The 17,210-nt window shown below is 46.8% G+C and overlaps 1 protein-coding gene and 1 long non-coding RNA gene across 4 annotated transcripts in view; one reads left to right on the top strand and one right to left on the bottom strand.

Annotated features, from left to right (window-relative positions):
• WDR48 (WD repeat domain 48) overlaps positions 1–17,210 on the top strand; it is a 56,193-nt gene that overhangs the window by 22,026 nt on the left and 16,957 nt on the right. For all 3 annotated transcript variants that reach the window (XM_049870743.1, XM_049870742.1, XM_049870741.1), the window contains 4 exons: positions 7,168–7,392; positions 13,349–13,423; positions 14,815–14,917; positions 15,839–15,936. In XM_049870743.1, the coding sequence (XP_049726700.1) occupies positions 7,168–7,392; positions 13,349–13,423; positions 14,815–14,917; positions 15,839–15,936 (501 nt within the window). The remainder of the gene's footprint in view (positions 1–7,167; positions 7,393–13,348; positions 13,424–14,814; positions 14,918–15,838; positions 15,937–17,210) is intronic.
• LOC126068285 (uncharacterized) lies at positions 9,323–10,974 on the bottom strand. The gene is made up of 3 exons (XR_007515596.1): positions 10,906–10,974; positions 10,788–10,846; positions 9,323–9,374 (listed from the first exon to the last, which is right to left on the bottom strand). It is a non-coding gene; the product is annotated as an uncharacterized LOC126068285 (long non-coding RNA).

Genomic DNA, 17,210 nt, shown 5'->3' with positions numbered 1-17,210 from the left:
TTTAGCATAAAGATTGAATAAGTATGCTGAAAGGATACAACCCTGATGCACACCTTTCCTGACTTTAAACCACTCAGTATCCCCTTGTTCTGTCCAAACAGCTGCCTCTTGATCTATGTAAAGGTTCCTCATGAGCACAATGAAGTGTTCTGGAATTCCCATTCTTCACAATGTTATCCATAATTTGTTATGAGCCACACAGTTGAGTACCTTTGCATAATCAATAAAACACAGGTAAACATCCTTCAGGTATTCTCTGCTTTCAGCCAGGATCCATCTGACATCAGCAGTGATATCCCTGGTTCCACGTCCTCTTCTGAAACTGGCCTGAATTTCTGGCAGTTCCTTGTCGGTATACTGCTGCAGCCGTTTTTGAATGATCTTCAGCAAAATTTTGCTTGCATGTGGTATTAATGATATTGTTCTATAATTTCCACCTTCGATTGGATCACCTTTCTTTGGGATAGACATAAATACGAATCTCTTCCAGTCAGTTGGCCAGGAAGCTGCTTTCCATATTTCTTGGCATAGACGAGTGAGCACCTCCAGCACTGCATCTGTTTGTTGAAACATCTCAATTGATATTCCGTCAATTCCTGGAGCCTTGTTTTTTGCCAATGCCTCCAGAGCAGCTTGGACTTCTTCCTTCAGTACCATCAGTTCCTGATCATACGCCACCTCTTGAAATGGTTGATCATCGACTAATTGTTTTTGGTATAATGACTTTGTGTATTCCTTCCATCTTTTGATGCTTCCTGCATCGTTTAATATCTTCCGCATAGAATCCTTCACTGTTGCAACTCAGGGCTTGGGTTTTTTCTTCAGTTCTTTCAGCTTGAGAAACGCCAATCATGTTCTTCCCTTTTGGTTTTCTATCTCCAGCTCTTTGCGTATGTCATTATAATACTTTATTTTGTCTTCTCAAGAGGCCCTTTGAAATCTTCTGTTCAGTTCTTTTACTTTATCGATTCTTCCTTTTGCTTTAGCTGCTCAATGTTCATGAGCAAGTTTCAGAGTCTCCTCTGACACCCATCTTGACTTTTTCTTCCTTTCCTGACTTTTCAATGACCTCTTACTGTCTTCATGTATGATGTCCTTGATGTCATTCCACACCTCGTCTCGGCTTTAGTCACTAGTGTTCAACGCATCAAATCTTTTCTTGAGATGGCCTCTAAATTCAGGTAGGATATACTCAAGGTCGTATTTTGGCTCTCATGGACTTGCCTTGGAAAATACGGCCTTGGTGATAGAAACAATACCAGAGATCGAATGATAGAGTTTTGCAAGACCAACAACTTCTTCATTGCAAATACCCTCTTTCACCAACATAAACGGTGACTATACACATGGACCTCGCCAGATAGAACACACAGGAATAAAATTGACTGCATCTGTGGAAAGAGACGATGGAAAAGCTCAATATTATCAGTCAGAACAAGGCCAGGGACCAACTGTGGAACAGACCATCGATTGCTCATATGCAAGTTCAACCTGAAACTGAAAAAAATCAGAGTAAGTCCATGAGAGCCAAAATATAACTGTCTCTAGAAAAATAAAAACAGGATCTATACCTCATACTGTACAGAAAAACTAACTCCAAATGGATCAAGGACCTAAATATAAAACCTAAAACTATCAAGATCATGGTGGAAAAAATAGGGACAATGCTAGGGACCCTAATGTATGTCATAAATAGAAGACCAAACATAACTAAAACGTATACACCAGAAGATGAACTAGATAAATGAGACCTCCTAAAAATTAAACACTTAGGATCAACAAAAGCCTTCTCCAAAAAAATCAAAAGAGAACCTACAGATTGCAAAAAAAAAAATGTGGCTCTGACATATCCAACAGCGGTCTAATCTCTAAAATTCATAGAAAACTGCAAGTCCTCGACAGTAAAAACACAATCCAATTAAAAATTGGGCAAAGGATGTGAACAGACACTTCACCAAAGAAGACATTCAGGCAGCTAACAACCCTGAAGTGCCCACAACCATTAGGAAATAGATCCACATCAAAACTACGATGAGAGACCATCCCACCCCAACATTAATAGCACTAATCAAAAAAAAAAAAAAAATAACAAATGTCGGAGAGGTTGTGCGGAGATTGAAACTCTTATACACTACTGGTGGGAATGTTAAATGGTACAACCACTATGGAAAATGGTATGGCACTTCCTCAAAAAGCTAGAAATACCATATGATCCAGCAGTCCTACTCCTAGAACCATGACACGAGTAGACGTGCACACACATGTTCATTGCAGCGTTATTCACAAAAGCAAAAGATGGAAACAAACTAAGTGCCTGTTTGCAGATGAATGGGTTAGCAAACTGGTCCATACACACAATCGAATACTATACAACATTAGAGAATAACCACAAATCTGTGAAACGTCCCACAACATGGGTGAATTTGGAGGACATTATGCTGAGTGAAATAAGTCAATCACAAAATGACAAACATCGTATGAGACCAATATTATAAAGTAACAACAGAAGGTTTGCACGCAGGAAAAAAAAATTCTTTGGTAGTTTCAGGGATGGGAGGGGGAGCGAGGGAAAAGTACCAAATGGGTAGAAAACACATTAATATTGGTGAAGGGAAAGGCAATATACGGTGTGGGAGAAGTCATCACAACATGACCAAGGCAAGAGAGGACACTGAGAGGAATGTAAGAACAAAGGACAACTATGGTGACTGTGGGTCGCTATGAGTCGGAATTGACTCGACGGCAGTGGGTTTGGTTTTTTTTTTTTTTCTTTTTATGGTGACTACTGTAGCACAGACAATCCTGCAACAATAGTATTAACAAACACTGATTTATGAATGGATACATAAGTAGACGGATATGCCAAGAGGTGTAGGAGGGGGTAAGGGAGTCCACTCACCTGCAGATACAGGTTTGGTGGTGGGGCACCCCTGATGTATTAATATAGACAGTAGAGCACCCAAGGGCCACAGTCAGGGAAACCTGTTAGATATAATGAAACACCTTGCAGGATGAAGTTCCTAGCCTGGAAGTCAAAGGATCGTAGGCTCAGGGGATACCTACATCAGTTGGCACAACACAGTGCACAAAACATTCCGCATCCTGCTTCGGTGAGTAGCATCTGGGGTCTTAAAATCTTGAGATTGGCCATCTAAGATAACAACTATTGGTCTCTTCCTGTCTGGAGCAAAGGAGAGTGAAAACCAAAGACTCAAGGGAGCAGTTAGCCCAAAGGACTAACGGGCCACATGAACCACAGCCTACATGACCCCAGGACCAGAACTAGACGGTGCCTGGCTGCCACTACCGATCACTCAGGTATCACAACAGAGGGTCCTGGACAGAGCAGAAGAAAAATATAGGACAAAAAATCAAATTCACAGAAAAGACCAGACTTACTGGTCTGACATAGACTGGAGGAACCCTTGAGACTGTGGCCATAAGACACCCTTCTGACTTGGAACTGAAGCTATTCCCAGAGACCACCCTGTAGCCAAATAATAGACAAGCCCATAAAAGACCAGACTTACACTGGTCTGACATAGACTGGAGGAACCCCTGAGACTGTGGCCATAAGACACCCTTCTGACTTGGAACTGAAGCTATTCCCAGAGACCACCCTGTAGCCAAATAATAGACAAGTCCATAAAATGCACAATAAAACCCTGGAGGAACGTGCTCTTTAGAACAATCAATTATACTAGATAAAAAAGGCAATATTCGCCCAAGAACAAAGATGAGGAGGCAGGAAATGTTAGAAAATCAGGTTCAAAGGAAACGGGGAGCCCAGGGCAGAAATGAAAAGAGTGCTGACACGTTGTGGGGAAGGAAAACAAGGCCGTGAAACATTTCATGTACAAACTGTCAAATGGGAACCTAATTTGCTCTGTAAACTTTCACCTAATAACGCACAGTGAAAAAAGGGGAAGGGGATAGATTTGAGCACTAATGACTGAGGACCAGACGAGTTGTGGGACAACATTAACGACATCATACATGAAGAAAGCAAAGGGTCAAAAAGACAAGAAAGAAAAGACCAAAATGGATGACAGAAGAGACTCTGAAACTTGCTCTTGGACGTAGAGTAAGGCGAAAAGAGGAAATGGAGAAGCAAAAGCTGAACAAATTTCAAAGGGCAGCTCAAGAAGAGAATTATTATAATGAAACGTGCAAACACCTGGAGTTAGAAAACCAAAAGGGAAGAACATGCTCAGTGTTTCTCAAGCTGGAAGAACTGAAGAAAAAGTCAAGCCGGGAGTTGTAATATTGAAGGTTTCTATGTGCAAAATATTGAACGACACTGGAAGCATGAAAGAGGATGGAAGGAATACACAGAGTCACTGTACCAAAAAGAACTGGTCTACCTTCAGCCATTTCAGGAGGTAGCATATGATCAAGAAGCAGTGGTATTGAAGGAAGGAATCCAAGCTGCACTGATGGCATTGTCGAGAAACCCGGCTCCGGGAGTCGACGGAATACCAAGTGAGATGTTTCAGCAAATGGATGCCGGGCTGGAAGTGATCGTTCATCTGTCCCAAGAAAACAGTCACAACGTCGATGGGAACTGCCAAAAATCCCAGTCAGATTCAGAAGAGGACGTGGGACAAAGGACATCGTTGCTGGTGTCAAATGGATCCTGGCTGAAAGCAGAGAACACTAGGAAAGATGGTTACCTGTGTTTTATTGACTATGCAAAGGCATTTGATTGTGTGGATCTTAATGCCTTATGGATAACATTACGAAGAGTGAGAATTCCAGAACACTTAATTATGCTCATGAGAAAACTTTACATTTACCAACAGGAAGTTGTTTGAACGGAATGAGGGGATACTGCGGGGTTTAAAATTAGGAAAGGTGTGCATCAGGGTTGTATCCTTTCATCATGCTTATTCAGTCTGCGTGCTGAGCAGATAATCTGAGAAGCTGGACTATATGAAGAAGAGTATGGCATGAGGATTGGAGGAAGACTCATTAACAACCTATATGCAGATGGCACAGCCTTGCTTGCTGAAAGCAAAGAGGACTTGAAGTGCCTACTGATGAAGATCAAAGACGACAACCTTCAGTACGAATTACTCCCCAACATAGAGAAAAGTCCTCACAACTGGACCAGTAAGCAACGTCATGGTATACAGAGAATATATTGAAATGGCCAAGGATTTTATTTTACTTGAATCCACAATCAATGCCTGTAAAAGCAGCAGTCAAGAAATCAAATAATATATTGCATTGGGCAAACCTGCTGCAAAAGACCTCTTTAAAGATGTCATTTGAGGACTAAGGTGCAGTTGACCCAAGCCATGGTATTTTTCATCACCTCATATGCATGTGAAAGCTGAACAGTGAATAAGGAAGACAGAAGAATTGATGCCTTTGAATTGTGGTGTTGGCGAAGAATACTAAATATACCATGGACTAAGAAATCTGTCTTGGAAGAAGTACAGCCAGAAGGCTCCTTAGAAGCCAGGATGGCAAGACTTCGTCTCATGTACTTCGGACACGTTATTAGGAGCGAACAGTCCCTGGAGAAGGACGTCATGCTTGGTAAAGTAAACCAAAAATCCCAAACCCGTTGCTGTTGAGTAAATTCCAACTCATAGCAACCTTATAGGACAGAGTAGGACTGTCACATAGGGTTTCCAAGGAGCTGCTGATGGATTCGAACTGCTGACCTCTTAGCGCAAACCTCCTAACCACTGCACCACTAGGGCTCCTTGGTAAAGTAGAGGATCAGCAAAAAGAAGAAGACCTTCAATGAGATGGATTGACAGGATGGCTGCAACAATGGGCTCAAACATAGCGACAGTTGTGAAGATGGCACAGGACTGGGCAGCGTTCCCTTCTGTTGTACATAGGGCTACTCTGAGTTGGAACCAACTCGAAGGCACCTGGTAACAACAGAATTCTAAAACCCCCTTCAAGTCACAGGGAAGGCTGGTAAATCCCGAACCTTCTCAGAGTATTCGTCTATTCAGGCATCTTCCAAACCTACAAGCCCACAACTGTCTTCTCTGCTCTGAAGCTCTTTGCTACTTAATTTCTTAAATCAGCACAGGGAGTTGCTTTCTCCTCAGAACGTTTTCTCCCAAATAAACAAAATTTCTATCCTCAACTGTGGGTCACCAGAGTAACTGGTAAAGAACACCACGCATGCTGAATGAGGTTTTGGGGTGGTTGATTCAGCCTGTTTCTGTGTGTGCTACCCCAGTTTGTGTGCCAGCAACTTTAGATAAGGCTATGTAGTTGACTCCCCTGAGCCACTGGAAGTTGTCAAAATTGCAAATGTTAACTCTGAATGCTGGGGGCCCACAATTTACAGTAATAAATGTCGAACTTGAGGCTCATACAGGAAGCGTCCAAGGTCATCAGACACTGAGTGGGAAGCCTGGAACTCGATCTTCGTTTTCTGGCTCCAGTCAGTAGAACCCGAGAGCCTTGGCAGGCCATCAGGAATCCAGAGCCACAAGGGGGCAAGGAGGAGGTGTGACCCAGGACGCAGAAATGCTTCCTGGTCTAGTGCAACACTTGTCAAGCTTGGCCTGCATCAGAATCCCCTGGAGAGACTGTTAGAGCAGATGGGGTCGTCCACTACAGCATCTCTTCCTGCCTTATCCTCTTTAAGTTGCTTAATGGCTTCCAGTTACCAAGTGCCCCAAAACTCTGCCCTCTGTGGGTATGTGGTCTAGGGTCTGAGGGATCACACAGCCCCCTTCCCCCAAGCTTCTGTCTCATTAGGTCTGGAGTGGGACCTGACAATTTACATTTGTAGCGAGTTCCTGGAGATGCTAATACTGTGGGGACCAGACTTTGAGAACCACAGGCCTAGTGCTGAACGCTGCCTTAGCTTCAGCTCCATCTTTCTCAGCAGTAGATAATCGAAGCAGGACTTGCCGGCAGGGTTTAGTGATCATCAGCAGATGGCCAGGTGGAGTGGACAAGGGCAGCTTTGCTCACAGGGTTCCCCGGCTTGAGTGTGCACTGTTGCCTTTGGTCATTTCAGCGAGCGGTGCTTGTCCATCAGAAGTCTTTGTTAGAGGCAGAAGTAACAGCTGTTAGAAGTGTGTGCGTGTCTGACAGTGTGAGGTCTGAGGAGAGGCCACGTCAAAGCACGGCAGGCAAGCAGGAGCTTGTTGGCAGGCCTCTAACCTTAACTTCCTTTCTTCCCAGTGCCTTTCCGGCAGCTCTGATGGGACAATTCGCCTTTGGTCCCTTGGCCAGCAGAGATGTATAGCAACGTACCGAGTTCACGATGAAGGCGTTTGGGCTCTGCAAGTCAATGACGCCTTCACACACGTGTATTCTGGAGGAAGGGACAGGAAGATTTACTGTACAGACCTAAGAAACCCTGACATCCGGGTGCTAATCTGTGAAGAAAAAGCACCCGTTCTCAAGGTACGTCACATATTTTAGTTTTGTAATCAAGGCTGTTAGCATGTTAGCCAAATATGGCAAAGGCTGTATTAAAAGTTGGATCAGCCGTGGGGTTGTGGAGAAGCCGTTTCATCATCGGTAGACCCTGACAGGCTGAGGAGGACTGGGCACCTGTGAGACTGGTACCAGGAGTTGTGGGCTGGAACGGTTTTGTCTTCTGCTTTTTTTTTTTTTCCTAACAGTTTGTAAGTCACCTCTAGAAGCAGGATCTGTCCGTGGCACAGCCTCTTCCGTCCGTGAGTTCTAGGGAGATTATCCCACTTGTTGCTGAGGCTGTCTGACTTTCCTGGCCCGTCCCTGGGAGGAGGATTTGAAGAGTAAAGTCATCTGTGAGTAGACAGCAGACCAGAATGAGGAGGGGAAATGTGTCCACGGCCTCAGGATAAGGATGTGCAGGAGTGATCCTGAGGGAGAAAAGGGAAGGAACTTCAAGTCTTTACTGTCCCGAAGTCGTGCTGACAGTCACCGCCTATGATGGGAGGGGACGGTACTTACGGAGATCTTCAGTCACCATCCCTGTGTGAAACCTAGTCTAAAAACTGGCCTTGAACATCCGGCCAGATGCCCGGCCTCACTGATTATCAAAGACTTGCACATTGAACCAGTGAGGAAGTTTCCAAATTTAAAATGGAGGTATAAAGACAGCACTATCCTCTTTTCTCAGAAATCATCTGAAAACAAGAAACAGCTGCAAATGTCCATCGTCTTTGAAACTAGATGATGAAACCCCAGACCACAGAGTAGGAAGATGGGCTGATAGAGGGCATGGGGGTCAAATGAGACAATGGAGAGGACACCTGAGAGCACAGCCAGAATTGCCCAGCACACTTCTTTAAAACAGGTGGTACACCCTGAGGAACAAAGCCAATGACCTGTAAGAAGCAGGACTTGAGGCTTCCTGAATCAGAGATCCCACAGATGCCATGTTTGCAGGAAGCAGGTTGATGGAGACAAGGGGAGCAGATACCCTCTGCACCGTGAGCCCTGCAGCTGTAAGGACCTGATGGAGACAAGGGGAGCAGATACCCTCTGCACCGTGAGCCCTGCTGCTGTCAGGACCTGATGGAGACAAGGTGAGCAGATACCCTCTGCACCGTGAGCCCTGCTGCTGTCAGGACCTGATGGAGACAAGGCGAGCAGATACCCTCTGCACCGTGAGCCCTGCTGCTGTCAGGACTTGATGGAGACAAGGCGAGCAGATACCCTCTGCACTGTGAGCCCTGCAGCTGCCAGGACCTGATGGAGACAAGGTGAGCAGATACCCTCTGCACCGTGAGCCCTGCTGCTGTCAGGACTTGATGGAGACAAGGCGAGCAGATACCCTCTGCACTGTGAGCCCTGCAGCTGCCAGGACCTGATGGAGACAAGGTGAGCAGATACCCTCTGCACCGTGAGCCCTGCTGCTGTCAGGACCTGATGGAGACAAGGCGAGCAGATACCCTCTGCACTGTGAGCCCTGCAGCTGCCAGGACCTGGTGGAGACAAGGGGAGCAGATACCCTCTGCACCATGAGCCCTGCTGCTGTCAGGACCTGATGGAGACAAGGCGAGCAGATACCCTCTGTACTGTGAGCCCTGCTGCTGTCAAGACCTGATGGAGAAAAGGCGAGCAGATACCCTCTGCACTGTGAGCCTTGCAGCTGCCAGGACCTGGTGCAGACAAGGGGAGCAGATACCCTCTGCACTGTGAGCCCTGCAGCTGCCAGGATCTGGTGGAGACAAGGGGAGCAGATACCCTCTGCACTGTGAGCCCTGCAGCTGCATGACCTGATGAAGACAAGGCGAGCAGATACCCTCTGCACCGTGAGCCCTGCTGCTGTCAGGACCTGGTGGAGACAAGGTGAGCAGATACCCTCTGCACTGTGAGCCCTGCTGCTGTCAGGACCTGATGGAGACAAGGCGAGCAGATACCCTCTGCACTGTGAGCCCTGCTGCTGTCAGGACCTGATGGAGACAAGGCGAGCAGATACCCTCGGCACTGTGAGCCCTGCTGCTGTCAAGACCTGATGGAGACAAGGCGAGCAGATACCCTCTGCACTGTGAGCCCTGCAGCTGCCAGGACCTGGTGGAGACAAGGGGAGCAGATACCCTCTGCACTGTGAGCCCTGCAGCTGCCAGGACCTGGTGGAGACAAGGGGAGCAGATACCCTCTGCACTGTGAGCCCTGCAGCTGCATGACCTGATGAAGACAAGGCGAGCAGATACCCTCTGCACCGTGAGCCCTGCTGCTGTCAGGACCTGGTGGAGACAAGGTGAGCAGATACCCTCTGCACCGTGAGCCCTGCTGCTGTCAGGACCTGATGGAGACAAGGCGAGCAGATACCCTCTGCACTGTGAGCCCTGCAGCTGCCAGGACCTGGTGGAGACAAGGGGAGCAGATACCCTCTGCACCGTGAGCCCTGCTGCTGTCAGGACCTGATGGAGACAAGGCGAGCAGATACCTTCTGCACTGTGAGCCCTGCTGCTGTCAAGACCTGATGGAGACAAGGCGAGCAGATACCCTCTGCACTGTGAGCCCTGCAGCTGCCAGGACCTGGTGGAGACAAGGGGAGCAGATACCCTCTGCGCTGTGAGCCCTGCAGCTGCCAGGACCTGGTGGAGACAAGGGGAGCAGATACCCTCTGCACTGTGAGCCCTGCAGCTGCATGACCTGATGAAGACAAGGCGAGCAGATACCCTCTGCACCGTGAGCCCTGCTGCTGTCAGGACCTGATGGAGACAAGGCGAGCAGATACCCTCTGCACTGTGAGCCCTGCTGCTGTCAGGACCTGATGGAGACAAGGCGAGCAGATACCCTCTGCACTGTGAGCCCTGCTGCTGTCAAGACCTGATGGAGACAAGGCGAGCAGATACCCTCTGCACTGTAAGCCCTGCAGCTGCCAGGACCTGGTGGAGACAAGGGGAGCAGATACCCTCTGCACTGTGAGCCCTGCAGCTGCATGACCTGATGAAGACAAGGCGAGCAGATACCCTCTGTACCGTGAGCCCTGCTGCTGTCAGGACCTGATGAAGACAAGGGTAGCAGATACCCTCTGCACTGTGAGCCCTGCTGCTGTCAAGACCTGATGGAGACAAGGCGAGCAGATACCCTCTGCACTGTGAGCCCTGCAGCTGCCAGGACCTGGTGGAGACAAGGGGAGCAGATACCCTCTGCACTGTGAGCCCTGCTGTTGTCAGGACCTGATGGAGACAAGGGGAGCAGATACCCTCTGCACCGTGAGCCCTGCTGCTGTCAAGACCTGATGGAGACAAGGCGAGCAGATACCCTCTGCACTGTGAGCCCTGCAGCTGCCAGGACCTGGTGGAGACAAGGGGAGCAGATACCCTCTGCACCGTGAGCCCTGCTGCTGTCAGGACCTGATGGAGACAAGGCGAGCAGATACCCTCTGCACTGTGAGCCCTGCTGCTGTCAGGACCTGGTGGAGACAAGGGGAGCAGATACCCTCTGCACCGTGAGCCCTGCTGCTGTCAGGACCTGATGGAGACAAGGCGAGCAGATACCCTCTGCACTGTGAGCCCTGCTGCTGTCAAGACCTGATGGAGACAAGGCGAGCAGATACCCTCTGCACTGTGAGCCCTGCTGCTGTCAGGACCTGGTGGAGACAAGGGGAGCAGATACCCTCTGCACCGTGAGCCCTGCTGCTGTCAGGACCTGATGGAGACAAGGCGAGCAGATACCCTCTGCACTGTGAGCCCTGCAGCTGCCAGGACCTGGTGGAGACAAGGGGAGCAGATACCCTCTGCACTGTGAGCCCTGCAGCTGCATGACCTGATGAAGACAAGGCGAGCAGATACCCTCTGCACCGTGAGCCCTGCTGCTGTCAGGACCTGATGGAGACAAGGGGAGCAGATACCCTCTGCACTGTGAGCCCTGCTGCTGTCAAGACCTGATGGAGACAAGGCGAGCAGATACCCTCTGCACTGTGAGCCCTGCTGCTGTCAGGACCTGGTGGAGACAAGGGGAGCAGATACCCTCTGCACCGTGAGCCCTGCTGCTGTCAGGACCTGATGGAGACAAGGCGAGCAGATACCCTCTGCACTGTGAGCCCTGCTGCTGTCAGGACCTGATGGAGACAAGGGGAGCAGATACCCTCTGCACCGTGAGCCCTGCTGCTGTCAGGACCTGGTGGAGACAAAGGGAGCAGATACCCTCTGCACTGTGAGCCTTGCAGCTGCCAGGACCTGTTGGCTGTGGAGGAAGAGGGCTGAAGGACTCACACACAAACACACCTGTCTTTTGAGGAACATCACTTTAAACTGAGGCGCGTTCCTGCTGGTGGGAATCTAGCCCCATCCTGCCCCCTGAACCTGTCATTTTATGGTGCAAGAAGAATAGTGGATATGTCTAGAGTGATTCTATTTGCATAATACATACGTGTATGTGTGTATTTTAATATGTACAGTATTTTAGAAGTGTGGTATCCTGTCCTCAGGTGAGGGTGAATTACCGGGCTCCTTGTCACTTCTGTGTTTTCAGAATGTTTTTACTGTAACTGTTTCAAAGAAGAAAGAAATAGATCTCTTTGTTACTAAAGAACATAAGGCCGTTGATTCTGACTCATAGTGACCGTGTGGATCATAACAAACTATGGATAACACTGCGAAGAATGGGAATTCCAGAACAATTAATTGTGTTCATGAGGAACCTTTACGTAGATCAAGAGGCAGTTGTTCAGACAGAACAAGGGGATACTGATTGGTTTAAAGTCAAGAAAGGTGTGCGTCAGGGTTGTATTCTTTCACCATACCTATTTAATCTTCATGCTGAGCAAATAATCCGAGAAGCTGGACTATATAAAAAAGAACGGGCCATCAGGATTGAAGGAAGACTCATTAACAACCTGTGTTATGCAGATGACACAACCTTGCTTGCTGAAAGTGAAGAGGACTTGAAGCACTTGCTGATGAAGATCAAAGACCACAGCCTTCAGTATGGATTACACCTCAACATAAAGAAAACAAAAATCCTCACAACTGGACCAATGAGCAACATCATGATAAACGGAGAAAAGATTGAAGTTGTCAAGGATTTCATTTGACTTAGATCCGCAGTCAACAGCCATGGAAGCATCAGTCAGGAAATCAAAAGACGCATTGCATTGGGCAAATCTGCTGCCAAGGACCTCTTTAAAGTGTTGAAGAGCAAAGATGTCACCTTGAAGACTAAGGTGCGCCTGACCCAAGCCATGGTATTTTCAATCACATCCTATGCAGGTGAAAGCTGAACAATGAATAAGGAAGACTGAAGAAGAGCTGCCGTCTTTGAACTGTGGTGTTGGCGAGGAATACTGAATATACCACGGACTGCCAAAAGAAGGAACAAATCCGTCTTGGAAGAGGTGCGGCCAGAATGCTCCTTAGAAGCAAGGATGGCGAGACTGCGTCTTACATGCTTTGGACATGTCAGGAGGGATCAGTCCCTGGAGAAGGACATCATGCTTGGCAGAGTACAGGGTCAGCGGGAAAGAGGGAGACCCTCAACGAGGTGGACTGACACAGTGGCTGCAACAGTGAGCTCAAGCGTAACAGCGATTGTAAGGATGGCGCAGGACAGGGTAGTGTTTCGTTCTGTTGTGCATGGGGTCGCTATGAGTCGGAACCGACTCCACGGCACTAACAACAACAAAGAACATAAAAACCAGTAATTACGGAAGGCCTCTATCCTTTTGACCGCACCCATTTAAGTTCCTTGAAGTGGCGACACTGAAGACACTGTACTGCCGTCTTTGGTGAGCAGTCTCCCCCCTACACTCACAGGCCTCTGAGTTTCTTTAGCAGACGCCCTCTCGTACTTCTGTGCGTCCCTGGTTTCTAACACAAACGCTGGATGAAGGAGTTGATACTTAGTATGTAGCTAGTCCTGGCGGTTGAGAAGAGTCAGGATTTCACAAAGCAACATTTTTGTGCTTTGTTTTCAGATGGAGCTTGATAGATCAGCTGATCCCCCTCCTGCAATCTGGGTTGCAACAACGAAGTCAACGGTAAATAAATGGGTAAGTGAGCAGTTACATACCTGCCAAAGGTTTGTAAAACATGTGGCGTGTCATCACAGACGTGCCGGATACCACTAGCAAAGACTCAGTGTTACCCCACCGTGCAGCGTGCTTCTGGACAGTGACAGACATCAGAAAGCCTCTGACTGCAGGTGTGACCCTGAAGAAACAGGACCCAGTGCCATCGAGTTGAGTCCAACTCATAGCAACCCTATGGGACAGAGTAGAACTGCCCCGTCGGTTTCCCAGGGAGGGACTGGTAGATTCAAACTGCTGACCTTTTGGTTAACAGCCAGAGCTCTTCACGACTGATTCTAAGGCCCATACTAGCATTAAAGTAACAATAAAAATGAAGTTTCTGGCTTCCTTGTCAGACGCCAAGATGAGCATTTGATGTGCTTAGAATAGGTACTGTCAGGGGAGGATTATCTAATAAGCAAGGTAAACACAGTGCTTACCTTGCTTACCAGCTCATCTGTAGTGAACAGTTTCACTATAGATTAGTAAATAAGCCAGGTAAGCCCGTGCTTACCTTGCTTACTGGGTCATTTGCTGCTGTCAGGATTTGTAAATTTGAAAAGAGGCTTTGCTTCTGTAGGAAGGTGCTGTGGGGTTGGGGGAGAGACAGATGCCAGCCATACCTAGGAACAGAAGCTTTGATGTGAAAAACTGTGAAATTGTTCACTGCAGACGATCTGGTAAGCATGGTGAGTACTGTGCTTATCTCACGGAGTATTCCACCCCTGGGTACTGTTGCCCAGTAAACCAGCATTAATACAGCTTCTAACCTCGTGAAACTGCATGTGAAAATAGGCAGCCCAAGTGCCAACATGGTGGAAAAACTCATCTGGATCCTAATTTTTCTAAACATAGAAGGAAGGAGATAATTTACTTTCAGGTTCGTGTCGTTTTTCTTCATAGTGTGAGCAGCAGGGACAGAAACAGACGACAGACAGAGAGAAGTCACCGGTGGTCCAAGGCACTTTTAAATCCCGATTAGAGGAGATTTAATTTTCCTGCCGTCCAGGCTGTTTGTGGATAACAAAGGAGAAAGTAACTGCCCTCGTCCCTGATTGTGTGCACGTGAGGCCGTCTTTCTCTGGACTTAGAAAAGTGGCCTAAATGTGGGATCCACGTGACTTTGCCTGGACGAGCATGCCTGCTCTTGTGCCCAGTTCTCTCCAGAAGGGCAGCGTATTTCCTTCTTAGTATTTGTTCTTTTTAAAGGAGGGTAGATAATTGCATTTTTTGTGACACGAGGATTTTTTTGATGATGATGTGGTTAGGCTTTTTGTTTGTGTTCTTTAGTATTATTTTTCTTGACATTTTAAACAGATTGGTAAAGCTTATAGGGTATAAAATGGTGAAATAACACATTTTGTTTATTTTAGACACTGAAGGGCATTCATAATTTTAGAGCCTCTGGAGATTATGACAACGACTGCACAAATCCTGTAACGCCTCTTTGTACGCAGCCTGACCAGGTTATCAAAGGTGAGTAAGGAAATTGAAAGGCATATGGTACTTCCTGTTGAGCTTAGTTAGTTACTAGAAGATTGACAAAAATAAAGGAGGTGACCTTTACCTGTAATTCTGATGTCAGCAGAAGACTAATAATATGTTGGAGTTTTTTGTTTTTATTGTTGGTTTGTTTTTAATAGAAGAAAAACTTATTTTAAAATGCTATTTAGTAGCTTTAAAAAGTGGGCTTTTTTTTTTTTTTTTTTGAGTTAATCTGTTTGTTCAACATCAGAATAGTCCTGGTCACGGCGAAGTCGGCAGCGACCTTGAGAATATGTGGGGTATGATGCTGTCTTTTGACACAAGCCAGGAAAGATCAAATCTTGTTCTAAAATTTTACAAGCTACAACTGGGAATGGCAAAACAAAAAAAGGTGTTTTTTTTTTTTTTTATGTCAGGGCTTGAGATTTTAATTTAACGTCAGGGCTTGAAACTAGAATCTGGTGTGTGACACTCATTGATAGTCATAGACAGCTGTGCTTTTACCTTTGGAATACACGTTTAGGAAGTGTAAAAAAAAAGGAAGAGCGGAAGCAAAAAGTTAATGAAAAGTGGGACTAAATCAGATTCCTGCCACCATTTTGACTTTTCCCAGTTTGTAAAACTGTTTGACCTCAACAGGTTTCCACTGGTAGCCCCTTGAAGTGAGGAGCCCTTTAAACTGTAATCTGTTAGTGAAATTTGACAGTTTTTCTTTGAATGTTTATAAATGAACATAAATCGTTGATGGCCTTAAATTGTCTTATATATGACTCTCTACACTTTGGTTTGCCTTTTCCTTTTTGGTGGCTAGGGTGGTTTATGTTCCTGTTACGTGCTGTTTAATACTTTTCACCGCATGTGAATTTAGATGTAAAACGATTGTTTTGCTAACTGTGTCCTTTCTTCCTTCAGGGGGTGCTAGTATTATTCAGTGCCACATTCTGAATGATAAGAGACACATATTAACCAAAGATACCAACAATAGTGTGGCGTATTGGGATGTGTTGAAGGTGGGTATCCTTTTGGATTAAGTACAGGTCATTGAATTGTGTACCCCCTTTGTTTTTCACTGTAAGGAAAATTCAAGGTAACTAAGATAATAAATATATAAATTAAGATTTAATTGCACTAATACCTTATCTTTGGAGTGGATACCTTCTTAGGTAAATATTTGATAAGGCCATTGTTGATCTTTTTAAACTATTTGAGTAGAACCATTTTCTCTGGTTAATACATTGCAAACTGTCTTCTGTGCTGCCTTCCCTTAGAGTGAGTACACCAGGGCTTTTCATCCTTGGCGCTGTTGACACTGGGGCAGGTAATCTTCGTTGGAGGCGGGAGCTGTTCTCTGCATTACAGGATATTTAGCAGCACCACTCTGACCTCTACTCACTGATACCTGCAGCACCCTCCCCTGGGTGTGACAGCAATATTGTCTGGAGACGGGGTGGGGCAGACTCACCTCCAGTTGAGAACAGTCTGCAGTGCACACAGTGAAGTTGACCGTGTCTGGGGCTTCACGGCCGTCGCTGTGGCGTCAGCTATGACTCTGGGCTGTGACACGGCAGTTGACCGTGTCTGGGGCTTCACGGCCATCGCTGTGGCATCAGCTACAACTCTGGGCTATGACCCGGCGACTTCCTTTGGGACAGTTGAGATGCGTTGGGCCATTGAGCCACGTTCTGAACGCACCTTAGAATGTGTGGGCACCTTGAAAAGTTAGTCTGCTTTTGTTGTTCTGACAAATGTCCTTTCTTAGTGTTGTCGGTATATTTGTTCATTTGTTCAACAAACATTTCCTGAATTGGATGAATACCAAGTCTGTAGAACTGTGTTTAAGGCCACAGATGATGGCAGCACCTCTACCATGATCCCTGCTAGTAGGAGTGAGAATATGAAAGCCTTATAAATAAAGAATAAACGGATCACGGGGCATCTTACGGACCAAGGCGGTCACAGCTAGGAAAGTCCGGAGAGCTTCTTGGTAGAGAAGTTGTTTGAAGAAGGGCTTAAAGGATTCCAGCAGGTGCAGAGTGGGAGACCATTTCCAGAAGAGGGAGTGAATGACAAAGGCACAGAAGAGGTGGTACATGCTTATCCGGGGCAAAATGACCACTTTTGTTCAATTGGAGAAGCAGTAGGAGCATAAGGATGAAAGCAGGTACTCAGGGTATTTCCCAAAAACTCCTGAATTGCAGGCCCCACGGTTGGCCTTTGTTGGTGCACCCTGAAGAATCTCGGATGATTTGAGAACAGGAAGACCCCATGATCAGAGCAGTTGTAG

Source organism: Elephas maximus, chromosome 27, assembly GCF_024166365.1.
Source record: "Elephas maximus indicus isolate mEleMax1 chromosome 27, mEleMax1 primary haplotype, whole genome shotgun sequence".
NCBI lineage: Eukaryota > Metazoa > Chordata > Mammalia > Proboscidea > Elephantidae > Elephas > Elephas maximus.
This window is presented reverse-complemented; position numbering and strand designations above follow the sequence as displayed.